The sequence below is a fragment of the Rattus norvegicus genome, chromosome 9 (assembly GCF_036323735.1).
Source record: "Rattus norvegicus strain BN/NHsdMcwi chromosome 9, GRCr8, whole genome shotgun sequence".
Taxonomy (NCBI): Eukaryota; Metazoa; Chordata; class Mammalia; order Rodentia; family Muridae; genus Rattus; species Rattus norvegicus.
The window spans coordinates 40,908,590-40,927,655 of NC_086027.1; the positions used below are offsets into that span (position 1 = coordinate 40,908,590).

Here is a 19,066-nt window from a genome sequence, read left to right on the forward strand (position 1 = left end):
TCTTCTGCACCTGGAATTAGAGGTGACTGTGAGCCACCTGATGTGGGTGTTGACACTTGAACTTGGGTCCTAAGAAAAGCTTTCTGAACAGTTGAACTGTTTCTCTAGTCCTTCCTCTTTGCTTTGTTGTTTGAAGCATGGTTCTGTGGAATCTACATTGGTCTCAAACTCATTACATAGCTGAGGATGACCTAGGGTTTCTGATCTCCAGGCTGCCATCTCTTAAGTGTTAGAATTATAAGCACACAGCTTATAATAATAAGTCCAGCTTTCTGGGCTTCTGGGAACTGAACCAGGGGCTTTTGTGCATAATAGTCAAACACTTTATTAACTGAACTACATCCCTGGCCACTGAAGCTTTATTAACAAATCTTGTTGGGGCCACAAAGTTGTCTCAGTTTGTAAAGGTACTTGTCAATCCTGAAAGCCTAACCTTCATCTCCGGAACGTACGAGGTGAAAGGAGAAAAACTATCCACTAAGGTTGTATTTAACTCCTTCAGGGTGTCCTGTGACCTTAACACTCATGCTGTGGCATGAGTAATACCCCTCCCCTCCCAAACAAATAAACAAATATGCATTAAAATAACAAACCCATTGTGCGATTGCTAGTGAGGTACGCATCTAAAAGTGCTAACCAATTTGGCTAGGTTGACTGGCCAGTGAGCTTCCCCTTCAATGTATTTACCAGGTACCAGTTATCACTCCTGGATGTGGGTGATAGGGATCAAACACAAGTCTCTATGCTCACACAACAGACATTCCTTGCTGACCAGATAGAGGTCCCTAGGCCTCTTAATTTAATTCCCATGTAGCCTTGGAGTTGTCTCTTCAAAGAAAGAGATGTGTAACCTGCTTTCCACCCAGATGGGAAGAACTATTGTGATGAATAGCAGCTTGTTGACCTCAGCACTATATGTATGGCCAGGCCATACCAGCTCCCCAGACTCATCTGTCCCCAGGCAATCTATAATGCCATTTTCCAAAAGATGGGAGAGGTCACTTGTACTTTACAAGAGCTTCCATGTCATTGTGTCTTAAACTTGCTGTGCACACAGGATTGAATTGATTATGACCAAGAAACATTTTTCCATATTGTGCTAGGCTTAAATATGGCTGAAATAAACTACCCAGTGTCAGACTTTTGAAGTCTGAATCAAAACCAGCTACCGAGTCCTCTGGAACTGGATGGACTTCCTTCTTGCCTTACCTGGATTGGCAGTTTGGTGACCATGGTGTTTGCAGAGACCCCGACCCACTGAACTGACTCCTGCTTCTCTTTTTTCAAAATCTACTATTATAGCGCATTAAAATCTTCATTATTTTATTTGAAACAAGGTATTAAATATCATCATTTTTTTCTTAAAGATTATTGTAAGGTAATCCTGTTTTAATAACTTTTCCTAGTTCTTCATAGGAGCATCATCCAAATTATATTACAAAATATTAGGCATGTACAATTTTCAGCTCCTTCTAAGACATAGAGCTTAGTTTTGGAGAAATAATATCATTTGAAGAAATGTGTGGATTAAGCAGATTAATGATTAACTCTGAGTCACCAATAATAAACTACATTAAGGAATAAAATCAAAGCACTTCCCCCTTTGTGTCATTTAATCAAAAGTGAGTTCAGCATTAACAAGAGGGTAGTACTTTGAGACATGGAATCCTGTCATAGCTGTGTAGGCTAAAGTTGTCTCTGAGGCTAAAGTGATATACATTGGCTGGGTGACATTCCTTTCCATAGGTCCTGGGGATAAACAGTTCCTTGTGTTTTTTCATTTCTAAGATTTCCTGCATTCTGTGGCATGTGGTCCTGTCCCACTATCCTCAAAGCATGCAATGCTGAATCTCAGATATCCTTCCTTAGTCACATAGGGATTCTAAACTAAACCATCCCAACACCTAGTGTATTATTACCAAGGTCTAGGGACTTGGACCTTGGTAGGTTAGGAAGAGTCTATTGTGCTGTCTACAGCAAGAAGGGAAGAAACCTTCAAGCTTGAAACGTTTTATAGTTTAGATTATTTGATAAACTACAGAGAGACCAAAGGTTCCTTTCCAAGGGAAGCGTCTCAGACATTAGCCTAAGTAGGAGTTACAGATGGAGCCTCGCCTCCCTAATGATAATGGGTTAAAGGGGCATTATGGATATTGTGAACTCCTGGAAGGAAGCTGTGTGTGCAGAGACTGATTGATGGATCAGACCTGCAGCACTGTGGAAAAGTTGGAATGCTGCTGGTTTAGAGGCTAATCACGCTATCTCGGCTAGCTTCGGTTCCTAGAACAGCCATTGCTTGTCTGCCTCTGGGACAGAACTGACATCCTGTGCCCAATAGAAGTAAACCTGAAATCTATTCAGAAGAGACCACTAGTTTGCACCAGCCCAATGACCTGAAGATGTATCAGATAGTATCTGAGGCCTATAGCGGAGCATTCCCCATCTTGTAACTGCTGTTCCGACATACCCACTCATGTATTTTAAGCCTGCTGTGATACATGGATTTCTTTGTTCTTTAAAACTATAAAGTGTCATGATTCTGTGCTATGTTGGAACATGGGATTTGAGGTTACCTAAATCTGTGTTCTGGGTGGGGGGGGGTCATGGCTGCTCAGAATGGCTCCAGAATAAATTATCTCTGATTCCCTTTAATACTATGAGAGCTAGAGCTGTAGTTCTTGGATTGACAGGGTAAAGCAGTGGCAAGAACATTAACTTAACAACATAGAGCCATTCTTAAAGACATAAATTTCAATATGAACCTAAGGAAATAAGTGAATGACTTCAGGTTGTGAGGCATTCTTCAAACTATTGCTCGAATTTACAAAAGCTTCAGTGGGAGCTGGAAAGAGCCCTCAGATGTTAAGAGCACTGGCTACTTTTCCAGAGGACTCAGGTATGGTTCTTAGCACTCATGTTTCAGTTCACCACCATCTGGATCCTTATGGGATCCAGTGCCCTCTTATGGCCTCTGAGGGCTCCAGGCACACACTTATACTTGCATACAAAGCATCCATACATAAAATAAATAACATTTGAAAAAAAAAGTGAGTTCAGATTTGAATTCTTTACTTCATGATCCCTATGTCTTTCAGCATGCATCCTCCATCTGTTTGTCTGTTGTATGAGTCTGAAACTGCCTGCCTGAAGGCTGGCTTTAGGGTCTGTCCCTGCATCTGTGTCTGTCCCTGGATGTCTGTGTGTGTGTCTGTTCCTAACAGAGGGCTTTGCTCTGTCTTTATTCAACATCACAGAAAGCATCACACAAGGAAGAAATGGGATACTTTACAGAAATCTTTAATAGAGCTTTGAAAGGAATTGAGCCACTAGCTTCAACAGACTCCAATGGACTGAGACGACAAATAATACTGCAAACATTATTGTTGATGAAATGATATCCAAGTGTTGTGTTCAATATTTATGGAGGATATTTATTTTAGAAGATTAACTCCAACCTGTATTTTGCTGTTTTCAGCAAACAGTTACTAGGACATGTAGTCTGGTTCAGGGGCTTGGAAGAATATAAAACATGATTACAGCTATGCTTTAGCTTAGGTTGTAAAATCTGATTACATGGGAAATCCAAGTTAAGTAAGATTGGTCGTTCTATTACTTCTTTTAAAGGCAGGTTAAGCAAACAGGCTGAATACACAAAAGGGTATCAGTCTTTGGTTTTAAGTGACCTCAAGGTGTATTATTAACTCTGCCTATGAGGTCCAGCAAAAGTTGCAGTTTCTTAGAATGTAAGAGATATTTTTATCATGATGCGTTGCCACACAAGTTCTCATTAAATTGCACATTAGAATAACTGGCACAGTTGAGATGGACAGCTATTAAAAAAATGCCATTTACTTTTAGCAGTTTTAGAGCTTAACTAGTGGAGGCAGACATAGAAGGGCTGTTCATAAAATAATTTGCAGTGCAGAGTAAGGAAAAAGTACGTATATAGCATGGAGACAGAAGACAATTTTCTCGGGCAGTTAGAAGTGAAGCCCACAGCCGGCAAACATAACAGCGTCAACGCCAGACCAGACCAGCCAGGATGTTGTAACTGGCTATGGGAAGCCCCGCGTGAAAGCTGCTCTAACTTTGATCTGTTACTGTGATGTCACATGTACAGCAACATGTGCTCTGCGTGTGGCACGAAAACGCTGGTAAGGAATCAACAGTTTAATAAAATCTGACTGCTCGCACGATTCCCTTTCAGGCTACACAAGTTCTGTGACTTATTAATTCTATTATCTTGATTATTAGAAATTAGATTAAGTTTTGTTTGGAGGTTGAAAGAAAAAAGTGTGTCTGTGAATGGAAGTAGAGGGATTTAGACTGTGGTATTTTGCACGAATAATGAATATATCTAGAAGCATTGCATATGGTTTTTTTTACTTCATCTCAGTTCTATAACTAAATAAGTTATTAAACTCTATGAGATGGGCCAGGCAGAGAGTCAGTGGGTAAAAGCCCTTGCTGTCAAGTCTTCTGTTCTATGTTTAATTCTTAGAACCCATAGTGTAAGCAAACAAACGCTGTCAAGCTGCCTTTCGACTTCCATGTGTGCTCTAATACAGAGTGAGTAGACTAATACAATGCTAAAACATAAAATTTATAAAGAGAATCATTGTTAAGATTTATGTGAAATAAGGATGCAAGCCAATGAGTAAACAAGAATGATTTAGTTCTTTAAACTTTAAGAAAGAAATTAAAAACTGCTTCCTATATCTAGATTTGAAAATTTTCTTCAACATTTTAGACATTCTGTAGGCCCATTTTGCCTCAGCTCTAAATGGTAAGCGTCTATGCAGCCATTTTTTTCAATTGCAATAAAGTATTCAGTACATTTGTGAGAAATTTAACACTTCCTAAAATATGCTTAGTGATAGGTGCCAGTCTGTAAATTGATGTGAGAGTGATGAGAATATCCAATGTAGGCTGGGTTAACCTATGATTAAATGCGTTTTTTTTTAACTTGAGGTATTTCCAACTTACAATAGTTTTCTGAGGAAAACCCACCCTAAGCTGAAGATTATTATAGAAAAGTACCAGTGTTTCACATATGCTGTATGTACACTGTGTTGAAAATTTCCCAACCAATCACTTCACTTCTTATAAACCCTAGTGAGGGTAGTTTAATCACTCCCTATTCATCACGCTAAGAAAACCATCTCAAAAAAGCATGGCTACAACTTTTAACCTCAGCTTAACCTGAGAGCCAGGATGGTTATAATGTATTCCAAAATGTTTTTGCCAAAGGTCTACAAGATGGAAGAAAGGCAAAAATGAGTGTGTGCAAAGAAAACTTTAGTATGTGACTCAGAATCATAGGAGGCCCTGTGGCTGGAGTAAGTACATCCTAGACATACACGTGTTACAGCCATGGTTGCCACCCTGAAGATGCTGTTGCATGAGTGTCCCATTGATGCTGCGAAATTTTCAAGAAAGGGGGTTCAGTACAAAGAAGATATGTAATTGGTAACTTGTCATTGAAGGCAATATTTATACCCACTGAGCCATTTCACAGGTTCTTACTATTTGATTAGAGACTCTGGAAAAGGGAAAGGGGAAGGGGAAGGGGAAGGAAAGAAAGACAATAAAATAACAAGATACTGAAATGTATAGAATTGAAAACCAAGACAAAGATAATCCAGTGGAAAGACAGAGAAATAAAAGAAAAAGAAGAATTGATTATCCAAACATTAAAATAATGACTACACAATTGTAGAAAAATGCTATCAAATAATGAATAGTCTCACATTGCCTATCCATCAAATTCTACTTGAAAATTTGTTTAAAGCAAGATTTAATTTGGAAAAAGGGACGTAAATGATATCAGTTAATCGATGTGAAATCAAGAGCTCAGGAAAGCGGTGGAAAGGTGAAACTCTTGGATTCACATTGGGGTGATCTGATTCCTAAAATATGATAAAGAAGATAAAAAATGATAAAAAACATCTCTCAGGAGAAATGCACACTGTTTAAAAAAAAGGATTTGACTATTTAAATACCCTAACAGGGAGATGTATGAAGGGTTCTTTGGAAAATCAGTTGTGTTGGATGCTGTTTTGTTGGAGCAAACAGGTGAAGGAACATTTCGATGATGCAGACACAGGTGAAAGGATGTTCTGTTAAAGAAGCATGTAAAAAGACACGTGATGGATGGATTTTTCACTAAAGACATGCTTGTATTGGCTGCCTTACACTTTGCATAGTGGAGTTCCATTTATCAGGACTCCAGAGAGAGCTATCCTGACTCTACTGACCTGGACTGCTGGTATACCCATGAAATATTTGCAAGTGGATTGATCTGTGGCTGCTGACCTGTGAATTGAACTGCTGGTTTCCTGACAAGACAGATGGGATTTGCTCCAATGAACCACTTTTAAACAAGTCCACTTCCCCCGTTATCTGTTCTTTTCCACTGCCTCTTGTGGATGGTGGGCTAGATGGGAGGTTAAAGTGTTTAAGAGCCATCGTTTGAAAGTGGGCTTTGGAAAATTTAAGGTACAGAGGTGAGCATGTGGCTTAACAAGTAAAGGCACCTGCCATCAAGCCTGGTGGACCTGAGATCGATCCTTGGGACCTGGGTAGTAGAAAGAGAGGACTGACTCCCATAAGCTACTCTCTGGATGCCACATGTGCTCTGTGCTGTGTGCATTCCCTCAAGTAAATAGCTAAATATGAAAAATTATATCTAATACATAACCCACCTCTGACATAAAGAGACATTTTAGAACTTTTCTCAGACATTTTCCCATGGAATAATGGTGCCTGTTTTGGTTCCTGGAAGGAATAGTTCTAAGAGAAGAAAAGTGACAAGGAACCCAGGAGAGGCTCTGGCACAAGGTATGATAAAAATGAAACGCCTCGGCTGAGGAGGAAATAAAAGCAATGCTATCAATCAGATGCCCCATGAGATGGGGGATGCTTTCCTTGGGAAGGTCTGTTAGGGCAGGGCATTCAGGATGCTGTTCCAGGTGAGCACCAGTTTCAAAGCTAGGTCTAAATGAAGACCAAATGCAGAGCAGGCCAGCACAGAACAGAGGTATTTCCAGCAGCCAAGCACAGGGCCATGGTCATTGTTCTCAGGAAATGGGGCCTTTGAAGCCAGATTCTGGCCCAACAGAATGGCAGAGGCTTTACCAGCCTGGAAGACCTGGAGAGCAGTCTCCAGCCATGCGTTCTATATTCTCACTGGTGCATTTGGTTTGGTTCAGAAGAAACTCTCCATGTTCTAGCAACCTGCAGTTGTGGTTGGAGGTGGAGTGGGGTGGAGGAAATGGGATTTGTACCATCGAGGCCTATAGAGAAAGTGCTCCCATTGATTTTGGTGGCGTTAGGGTTGGTGAGGGCCTCTTGTTCAATGAGGATAATGAGGATGGCCTGGGATGTGTTAGAAAGGCTGAAGAAAGATAGCCTAGTGTAGTGATAGAAGGGAGGGCCAGCATCATCCGGAGGCAAAAAGGTTCCCGCAGTGGAAAGCAAGTGCGTGTATTTCAAGTGTGGCTTTGCCATTGGTACAAATCTACGTCATTCATAGCTGTGTTTTTCCATTTGTATTTTTGCCTGTGGGCTTTGAAAACACAGGTGTCTAAAAAAATTGTTTCTCCATCTGATTATTATTACAATAGATTTAGTTCTAGAATGCAACTGTTATGTAACAAACATTCAATAGGTTGGAGGGGAAATAAAAAAGTCACACAGTTTTAAGCTTTGTGTCCCTTTGTTTGCAGGGAGTCAGGCATAAACGAGCATTTGTTGCTGGGCTATTCCAGGGCATTGCTCATACCCTGTGCCTTGGGCATGACAGAATCTGCGTTTATCTTTTATTACCTGCTGGATCGTCCTGGAAAGGACCTCCTGGAATTCATCATTCACTCCTTTGTTAGAGGTCTACATATAAATGCACCCTGAAGCCATCGCTGAAGGGAGTGTGGTTGGCAAGGCTGATTTACCGTAAGAAACGGTTGACATGAACGATGAAGGGGACCTTGCACAGGAGGTATGGAGCTAAGAATCAAAATAGTATTTCCCAACATATTGGCAGTGAAGGTTTTGATGACGGTGAATTTTCTGAGTATCGGTGGGAATGAGGGAACTGTGGGTCGACTTGTATGTGTGCTTTCAGGAAGCTTGTGAAGAAACGCCGCCCTTCTGTTCCAAACAAGTCAGTTTTTAACAACCGAACAACTTGGACTTTGCATCTAGCAAAGTATGCTTAGTTTGAGCAATCGCTCACAGTAACTTCATCAGGCACCAGGTTTTAGAAGAATATAATCACTATAAAATTTTATTCCAATCTTGATTATTACAGAGAGAATAGTCTTTGTGTTTCTCAAAGCTTATTCTGTCATATTCTTAGTCTTTGTAGGAATGGCTTTGCAGTTAAATGACTAAAGGTGAGAGTCAACTGTGTGTGTGTGTGTGTGTGTGTGTGTGTGTGTGTGTGTGTGTGTGTGTGCATGCTTGTTGTAATAGAACTTGATGGTCAGGAACATAGTAAGGAAACAAGTTGTGAACATGCTTCATTTAGTACCATTTCTTCATGTGAAGAGAACCAAATTTTTAGCACTGTATTCCCAACAGTACATTTTTGGAAGGCTACAGTGTAGCCTTGGAAGTAAGTTTGGAAGAATGAGGCTTTTCTATAAACTAAATTAAGGAAGTCTAATTTGAGAAACAGACTTACTATGCATAAAGTGCCCGAGATGATGCCATACAGAGAATAGACACGATCTGTGCTTTTCCATTTAATGAAAGAAGAGATGAAGCCTGTGTGAGAACTGGCTGTGTTCTACACACAATGAATATGAGCAATGGGCTTTGGGAGGGAGACGGGGATGAAAACACTTTCTACACAGAAGCCTGCCAAAGATGAGCAAGGCAGAGAGAGTCACTCAGCGGGAGCTGTGGCTTACTCTGAAGTGTCATGTCATGGGAAGAAGTGGCTGAGTCTGGATATGTACATGTAGAGAACTCGTTTCTCTGAAAGTGAATTTACATTTTCGAATGGTGGTTCAGGAAAAAAGGCAAGCAGGGTGGGTGTGAATAGCATCAGCTTCTGGACACATTCATTCGTACATTTCACTTCCCCTAAAAAGAGGCTTCGCACTCTGCTGCTGAGCCTGGAGAGGCCCTGTATTTCCTACTCTAACTCTCACTGTTTTGGTTTAGCATTCAATTCTCAGCTTCTATGAAAAGTATTCTGATCTACATATAGGAGCTTGTCTAGAACACATGTTGATTGTTTAATCTTAGGAAGATTGAAACCAGCAACACAATTTCATCATTTATTTTCCAAGACAGAGTTTCTCTGTTGTAGCCCTGGCTATTCTAGAACTCACAGACCAGGCTGGCCCAGAACTCAGAGAGATTCACTTGGCTCTGCCTCCTGAGTGCTGGCATGAAAGGCGTGTGCCACCACTGATTGGCTGCAATATGATTTTTAAAGCACACGGTTTTTAAGAGACAAGATCTTTATTTTTTTCTTTTCTCTTTCTCTGAGATAACTATGTAGCTCAGGCTAGCCTCATATTTTGCACTATTCTTCTTACAGTGTCTCAGTGGTGGAATTACAGGCATGCATCACTGTGCCAGACTTTGAAAATCCTTGACAATATTTAGTAAATACAATAAAGCACCATCCTGAAGTAGAACATGTACCTAGCTCTTCACTGAAAAACCTCTGTTTGTTGTCTCAGATATAGGACTATAATCTGAGGAAGACAAAGGAATATGAGAAGGGACAAAAGAAGGAGTGTGACATTCTTCTTCCTGTTAGGTAAAGGTTAGAGCAGCACAGGCTTTTGCCTCCCCACTGGACACTTGACGTGAACAGCAGTGTGAAGTCAAATCAAAGCGTGGCAGCTGAACAAAGCCGCCACCAGTTTGGATGGGCAGATGGTGTGTGTGCAGGAATCCCTTCGGGTGGACTCTTCCCCAGCCCAAACACACTCTGCCAGGATTGTCAGTGACACAAACCATTATTAGTCTTAGTTTTGGTGCCAAAAATCCACACTATCAGCCAAATTCTTAGCAGCATTGATCAGAGAAAACATCAAAAACGTGTTTTTGTTTCTTTGTGTGCAACATACCTTTGCAAAAATGTGTGTCTATTTTTAACCATTGAAGACAATACTTCAGTTATGTAGGTAGTATGCTATTTATTTATGTATTTAGGTAATGCATGTATGTATGTATGCATGTATGTATGTATGTATTTACAGGCTGGAATGTCTTGTAATATTTTAAGAGTTCCTGTTGATTAGGTCTCATGTTTCTATTTGCAATAATTTTTAAAATGATATCTTCCTGACAGTCCCATAACAGTCTTAGTTTTCTCTTCAACACATGTCGTATAGCCTAGTATCATACACATATATATTACATGCTGCACATATACTTAAATCTTTCTATATTATTCCTTACTTTTTCCTGAACGTGTGTTTGTATACTGCATATGTTCCTGATGTCCCAGGAAACTGGAAGAGATAGGTGGGTCCCCTGGGACTGGACTTATAAATGGTTGGGAGCCACTATGTGGGTGCTGAGAATCAAACCTGAGTCCCCTAGATTCACAGCAGCCGAGATAGCCTTTAATCACTGAGCTATCTCTCCAGCTTTCATTTTTTTATTTTTGGAAATGTAGTTTTTGAAAACATGTCTGCTACCTTTCTGCTCATCCACCAAACCTTTACTTACCTTCATTTCACTTATGTAGATGCATATATTTTTAGTTATAAGATCTTGGTTTCTCTGGTAAGGTTCACTTTACTCATGAAAACATTAAATAACAACAAAAGTTCAGGGAATCAGTTGAATTTCTTGCTGTCTTTATTATATTATTATTAATTGTATTATAATAAATACACATTTATTATATTATTATTATTTACAACATATATTATTATATACATATGATATGATATATTATAGTATTATTATTACTTTATTTCTTTCCTTTACCATTTGCCTTCATATTATGAGAAAACACAGAGAGTTCAGATTTTTGGAAAATTTTGTTTTCCTCCATTGAAGGTGTTATTTAGAGGTAATTTTCTGGTATAGAATTTTCTATTGCAGATTGTATTTGCACTGTTCTCAGAGAAGCCATGATCTGCTCACCAGCTTGTTGGACTGGACATGCCATCATCTCTCTACCCTAAATACATTACTGGCATGTACAGGATGACAGTGCTTAGGCAGAATGAACTAACTATTGTCATGGTCATTAAGTCTGTGCAGAAAAGCATGTTGATTAAAGAAAGCTGCTTTAATGATACTGAGTGTTAGTTAAAAAAACCAGGTAAGAATCACAAAAGGGTACTATTCAGTTTATTAATTGAAATGAAGTTATCAGTAGCTGTTAGTTTTATGAGCAGGTGACAGAGCTAATAATGGACTGTAACTTCCTATTAAAAATCGGGCTGCTCAAATGTCACCGTGATTGCACTACAGGGTTTTACAATCAAATGCATGGAAAGGTGTGGGAACTCCTATGTCCATCTATAGTTGCCTTAGTTGCTTTTTTATTGTCTCAACAAAAAAACACCGTGACACAGACAACTTACAAGAAAAAGTATGTAATTTGGGGATTCATGATAACAGAAGGTTAGATGCCATGGCCATTGCTGCAGGGAGCCTGGCAGCAGGCAGGCAGCAGACAGGCAGGCAGGCAGCAGACAGGCCTTTATAGGTGAGGGGAGAATTTGAAGTCATACTAATGGAGATTAAACTGGTAGGAACCAGAGTCTGGTACCCAAAACTCCTGTCAGAAGATGCAGCAGTTCAGCTCGACAAGAAGGATAAATCCAAGGGGCCTAGTGTACATTGTGATGGCTACAGTTAATAAAAGTAATTGTATATTTGAAGACTGCTGACAGAGTAGATTTAATGTAGTCGCAAAGCAAAATGTATGTGAGAGAAGTGAAGGCTAAATGGCTTGATTTAGCCATTCTCCAATGTGTACATAGATCAAAGGATCATGTTGTAGGTGGCGACAACATACAATTTTACTTGTTTTAAATGAGGATCTGGAAGAAAATATGTAAATCATCTTTTGTAACCCCTTCCTTTCAAATAAGCACATTAATCATCCTTGAGAGATGCTGGCACCAGGGACAAGAGGGCCCTTCTATAGGTTCTTAGTCTTATAGACATTTGACTTTTAATAATTTTAAGTGTTTTAATTTAAAAGTGGGCTCAGAAGGAAACTTGGGTGGAGTTTTATTGGACTTTGAGTGCGAACGATGATAGCAAAATGGAACAACAAGAGAGTTAAGCTGGAGATCTGCCAGAAGGGGAGAGAAGGATAAACGAAGAAAAAATGGTTATGTTTCCCGAGTCAAGAAAGCAGACAGGCTTAGTGACAACGTCCATGAGCAGATGCACCAGGCGAGGGGATGTCAGAGAAAGTGAGAGCATTTGGAGGTCAGGGCAAGCACGCTGGAGATTGGGGCTGGTGTCTGGAAAAGGGACACATGAATAGAGCAAAAGTTGTAATTTCACATCTGCCGCCTCTAACTGGCTAACTCACAGAGGGGCCACGGCAAGCACATACAGGATCAGTGTTTAGATGTGTGGAACAGCTCACGTTTCTCACCGGGACTAGCTAGTTAATTCACAGTAGGAAGGAAGGGCACACAGGCAACAGGGATGAGGAAACTAGTTGGAATAGATACAGGTCGGTGTTTTTTTTTTCAGTGTTTTCATTTTTTTTCTTAAATTGGATTTTTTACTTACATTTCAAGTGTTATCCCCTTTCCTGGTTTCCCCTCCGGAAAGCCCCTATCCCATCTTCCACCTCCTGCCTCAATGAGGCTGCTTCCCCACCCACTCACCCACTTCCTCCTGCCTCCCTGCCCTATCATTCCCCTACACTGGGGCATGGAACCTTCACAGGACCAAGGGCCTCTCCTCCCACTGATGACAAGGTCATCCTCTGCTACATATATGGCTGGAGTCGTGGGTTGCTCCATGTGCACTCTTTGGTTGGTGGTTTAGTCCCTGGGAGCTCGGCGGGGGTGGGGGGTCCTGGTTGGTTGATATTGTTCTTCTTGTGGGGTTGCAACCCCCCTCAGTTACCTCAGTCCTTTCTCTGACTCCCCAGTGGGGACTCCGTGCTCAGTCCAAGGTTGACTGTGAGCATCCGCTTCTGTATTTGTCAGGCTCTGGCAGAACTTCTCAGGAGATAGTTATATCAGGCCCTTGTCAGCATGCACCTCTTGGCATCTCCAGTAGTGACTGGGTTTGGTGACTGCGTGTGGGATGGATCCCCATGTGTGGCAGTCTCTGAATGGCCTTTCCTTGAGTCTCTGCTCCGCACTTTGTCTCCATATTTCCTCCTCTGAGTATTATGTTCCCCCTTCTAAGAAGGACTGAAGCACTCACACTTTTGTCTTTCTTCTTCTTGAGCTTCATGTGGTCTGTAAATTGTATCTTGGGTATTCCGAGCTTTTGGGCTAATATTTACTTATCAGTGAGTGCATATCGTAAGAAAGGACCAGATGTAGAAGCTGGAAAATGTGATGAGGTTGTATTATCCTGGGCCTCAGATAGCAGTAATGTGAATTTTTCTAAAAGTGATGGAGAGTCATGCAGAAAGTTTCAGCAGTGAAATAGTATAATTGTGATTTATGGGGGTATAGGAGTAGCAGCCATAGGAAAGCGCAACGTTGCAGAGAGAGTGGGGACTCATGTGACAAAGGATGAGTATTGGTGGCACTCCTTATTTACAAATTTAATATTATTATTAATTATTATTAACATTCGATATGGGGGGCTCCCTAAGTTGTTCTTGCTGGGCTGGTACTCACTGTGTGGCCCAGGCTGGTCTTCTATTCACAGAGATCCACCGATCTCTGCCTCCCCAGCGCTGGTATGCAAAGCCCATAGCAGTAAGCCCAGCTGGACTACTTGTTTTTAAGTTGTGAGCTCACCGAAAAGAAATACTATGATACAGTAACTCTTCTGGTTTTGCTCTAGGCTGCCCTCAAGATTCCATTGGTAGACTGCTGGTGGATTCACTGTAAATGGGGACGTTATTAGACCAAGTTGTTAGAGAGGGAATTGTGGGCCAATAATATGCATGCTTAGATGATCTGAATGCAAGCACATGGTATGTTTCCTGTCAATATTCCTTCTGTCAATATTTTTGATGTTTTCCTCCCCCCCTTTCCTTGACTAACATATTTGGGTGTCTAGAGTCAAATATCATTTTTTTCTCTTTGACATATTCTTGTAACTTTGATGATTTTTGTATTCTCATGTCCAGTACTTGTAGCAGAGGTTAAAACGTGGTGACAATCTTTTTGTTTTAACTTGTTTATCTTCCCATGAGCCTACCATCAACACAATATAATTAGAGTGTGTGGTAAATGCTTTGATGGTTTTACCTCAAACCATGACTGTTATACTGGGGTCTTAATTTTTTTTTAAGTATTGACATTAAAAAGGTAACTGCAAAGGAAAATTAAAAGTAGATGAATAAAACCAGTGATATTTAGAACTTAAATAACACTAGTTACTTTATTAGGAGGGCTATTTTTAGGTTAAATTAGAGTTTGAATTTAATGCTTGATAGGATTTCTTTAGGTTGAGGCTCTTTAGTTTGATCAAAGAAGCAAGTTGAAATCCATAATGACAGACTTATATTAAGCCATAGGAGCAAAGTTCACAAGAGACAGTGTCTTGAGTAAAATAAGGACTGGGAAATGGCATTCCTACAGAACGCCCTTCATGGCTATTGGAGACCATGAGATGAATGTCTGATGGACAAGTTGTCTATTTGTACCAACAAATTAATACAGAATTGCACACCCGTGCTTTCCCTCACATCCTTGCGATGTGGTTTTCCTCATACTTTCTTCAACTCAAATGTCTTCTGGTTGTGTACAGATATAACTAGTTAACTAGTATACCTCCCCATGCCATTTTTTGATGATAGGAATTGAACCAGGAGCCTTTTGTCATGCTAGAAAAATGTAAAAGGTTTGGATACTGGGCTGTGTCGTTAGTCCTTATCTACTTAATGGCAGAAGTATTGCAGAGTCCATAGAAGGGTGTGCTGGCCAGTTTCTCTCCCCATGACCGTCCTAGCATTGCTTTTAAAGCTTGCATCACTCTGAGATAGTCTGCTCACTTATTGTGTTGAGAACCTAGAGATGCCCAGATAGGACCTTGAAGTCCACGCTAAGGCTGGCCCATGAGGTAACATAGACTGAGGCCCCTTTCTGAGGAAGAGCCTTAGAGACACGTGGTACCTGGATTATGATAACCATGGCCACCACCTCTTCAATAGTTAATACGCACCAGTCAATGATTGTCAACACACAGCACAACCGGAAAAGCTACAGAGTTGACTACTTGATCAAGAAATACATAAATAGAAGCAAAATACTTCAAATGGATTGGGTAGGGAACACCTGAGAGGGGTTTCTTTGGGGCCCACTTCTTTGGAAAATAAAACAAAGTCAAAAACTTTAGCTGTTATCCTGGGCCCTTTGCAACCTCTGCGACATCCATAATCCAGAGTAATGCTGCAGCAGACCTTCTAGGATCTAGCTTCAGCTTCCCAGCACCCTGGTCTTCAGCAGCAATGATGGGTATTCTCACTGGCTGTGTTTATGAACTGTCAAATACTTGATTCTTTGCATCCAGTGAGTTGGCTCCACATCTTCGTCCCAGCACTTGAGATAGGTGATTTAGGGCCAATCTCATTTTAATTTGATACAGTTTCCTCAGCTGTAATGCATTCACTACAGGGGTTGTTTGTGAACAAATAAATTAACATATGTAAAGCACTCAAGAATGAACTGGCATAGAGTAGATATGTTCTTTTTTTCATTATGCCTATTGAAATGTTTTCTCACATCTATTTCATCCTGACCACAACCCCTCTCTGCTCTTCTCTAGCCTCTCTTCTTACCTTCCTTGTCTCCCATATTTACCCCATCCCCTCATAAAAGAAGAGGCCTCTGAGGAACATCAATACAAGATCACCAAACAAGACATAACAAGCTACAATAAGGGCAAGCACACACCATCTCATTAAGGCTGGACAAGGCAACCAACCCAGTAGGAGCAAAAAGGGTCCTACAAGTAGCCAAGAGTCAAGGATAGCTCCCGCTCCCACTGCTAGGACTCCCACAAGAACACCAAGCAGAGGACCAAAATCAATCCCCTACAGGCTCCTCAATATCTGGAGTTCCCATGAGTCTCATTCAGTTGATTCTGTGGGCCATGTTCTTGTGGTGTGTCTCTGACTCCTCTGGTTCATCTTTTCTAAAGATTTTATTTTTATTTATGTGTATGAGTATGTATATATGTATGCATATGCATATGTGTTTCTATGCCTATGGAGGCCAAAAGTAAGTGTCAGATTACTCAGAACTAGAGTTACATGTGGTTGTAAACCATCTCAAGTCGGTGCTGAGGATTGAACTCATGTCCTCTGTAAGAACATCTCTTCAGTCCTGGAATATGTTTCTAAATTGTTATCACTTGTGTGATGATGGGGTATTTTGAGTATCACTTGTCTTTCAGTGTCATACTAAGTACTATGGGGGAAGAAACAGGGTTACCACCAACCAGTGTGCCCAGAGGGCCTGCATAGTCAAACAGTCCACAGTTTTGAGACAGCTGAGAAACCTTTTTCTTCATCCCTTATCTTTTGCTCTCAACATTTAAAAACCATGAGAAGTGAAATTGAAAGAAATCTGTCTTTCAGCAACACGTGTGCCAGGGGGTATGGGGGAGGCAGTTGGCATGAATATGAACCAAGTACAAAGATCCTATCATCAATCATTCATCTATCATCTATCTATGTACTGTTGATTTATCTATCACCTATCTATTATCTATATATCTATTCTATGTATCTATTTATCTATGCATCTATCATCTATCACCTATCTATCATCTATCATCATGATGTATATATATATATATATATATATGTATATACATGTGTGTGTCTATTTATTTATCTATATTTATCCTATAAAATATTAGGATAAAGCTGAATTTTTCCTATACCAGATAAAAATACTAACTGAACCCTTGTTTCTAGAATACTTTGGCAATGTGTAGAATTGACAGTTCTGGGGCAATACTTTGACAGGCATTGGGCAGATGGAACCACTGTCAGGTCCTCCCTAGAGGGAGCACCTGCCTCTGTTCAGCCTCGGTCCACCGGTTCTGTCTGTTCTCTGTGGCACTGAATTTTGCTGTCCCTGACCTAGGGTGACCTAAGAATATTTCATTATTCATATTATGAAAGACTTTGCCTGCTTTGAAGACACTTTAATGCCTGCACTACACTGCAAAAATCTGTCTGGTTCATGTTTTATTTTTACATCTTTGATTTTGCCTTATCCATAGCAGGTATCACCAGTCTTCAGAGCTTCTAGGGCATGAACTGAGACAGTTTTAACTGTTACACAAGAAAAACATATTACTGAAAGCAAATATACATACATACACACACACTGAGGAAGTAAAGCATGTTTTATGAATTTAGTAGGTCACATTATGTAACAGGAATGGAATTTGATTTAGGTCATGTGTTTGGCTGGGACAATGTAGGAGAAACATTCTGCCAAAGTGGCTTAGCTTTAAAGTTTTACTTGCCCTTCAAAATGACCTTGAGCGATCCTTGTGGTCTGTGATGGAGGTAATAATAAATGTTCCCCTGGTAATATTATAAGAACTATATACTGGAAGGATTTTCACCAAGACATCACTCATACTGTAGCTGAGTACAAACTCAAGATTAAGAAAAGAAGTTTTTACAGCTATGGGACAGCCCCAGGGTCCAGTAAATTTATTTCAGTTATTAGAGCAAGGTCTATAGTCTGATCACCATTGTATAGGAGAGAAAACCCAAAAGATAGCAAAACATTCTTTTTCTTGTTGTTCAAGACAGACTTTTTCTTTCTAACACTAGCTGTCCTAGAATGTAGACCAGGTTGGCCTTAAACTCAGGGATCCATCTGCCTTTTTATTCTGGGTGCTGGGACTAAAGATGTGTGCCACCACACCTGCCTGAAATGTATTCCTCTTTTTAAAAAATACACTGTTTTTATTTTATGCACATTGGTGTTTTGCCTGCATATAGGTCTGTGTGAGGGTGTCACATCTCTGGGAAGTAGTGCTACATACACTTGTGAGCTGCCGTTTGGGTGCTGGGAACTGAGTCTGAGTCCTCTGGCAGAATAGTCAGTGCTCTTAACCATTGAGCCATCTCTTCAGCCTTAAAATGTATTCTTTATCAGAACCAACTCCTCTCTGTTAAAACTGAAGCATCTTGTTGAGTATGATGCATGTACCCCAGTATTTCTGGGGCCCATATGGGCGTATTTTTCAGGTTGATGCCTCAGTAAATTACTTCTGTTTGTCTTGGGCATTTGTCTTTTGGGGAGAGGAGTGGAACCTAGGATGTACCGAAGACATTTATGGGTACTTCATGCTCCATGCCTCATTGTGGCCTTGAGCTTTACTCATCTGTAAACCAGAGAATCCTTACCTCAAGAGTTATGCCAGGAAATTTGCTTGGCAATGTGCTCAATTTAGCATGTTGGGACTCTCCTGTTTATTCATTTGGAGTTTGAAGCTGGAGGTGTCTTAACCTTTGTCTCACATGATTCTTTCAACCTATACATCAAGAGGAATTCCTGAGGGGCTCAGACTAAGGGCAATGCCAGTCAGCTCAGAGACCAGTGAATCTTTGTAAATAGCACTTCTGTACAATATCCATGATATGTCCATGTAAAGGCATTCAAAAATAAAATTGTATATTCCTGGCCATGTAATTTTAGAAGTAAGCCCATGTTCAATATCGCTGCTTGATCTTATCAAAAGCATACTGAGAAATTTATGCAAATATTTGAATGAAGTCCTAAGCTATTAGGAAAAATAAAGTATCATATAGTAGTTTATACAACCAAATGTAAGATTATCTGAAGTGAAACGAGTACAGTATTCTGATAAATCATAAATGTCCAAGAAGGGTTGGGGCTGGAGAGATGTCTCAGTGGTTAAGAGCACTGACTGCTCTTCCAGAGGTCCTGAGTTC

General features: G+C 40.4%; 1 protein-coding gene across 3 annotated transcripts in view; it reads left to right on the plus strand.

Moving 5' to 3' along the window:
• The first annotated feature begins 3,808 nt into the window (after positions 1 to 3,808).
• The window catches only part of Lgsn (lengsin, lens protein with glutamine synthetase domain), a 31,558-nt gene continuing 16,300 nt past the window's right edge, over positions 3,809 to 19,066 (plus strand). The window contains exons 1-2 of one of the 3 annotated variants that reach the window (XM_017596437.2): positions 3,809 to 4,154; positions 7,728 to 7,996. In XM_017596437.2, coding sequence (XP_017451926.1) covers positions 7,967 to 7,996 — 30 coding nt within the window. In that variant the 5' untranslated portion in view covers positions 3,809 to 4,154; positions 7,728 to 7,966. Of the gene's footprint in view, positions 4,155 to 7,727; positions 7,997 to 19,066 lie in introns of those variants that run through there. The other 2 variants (XM_017596436.2, NM_181383.2) reach the window with 2 other exon arrangements.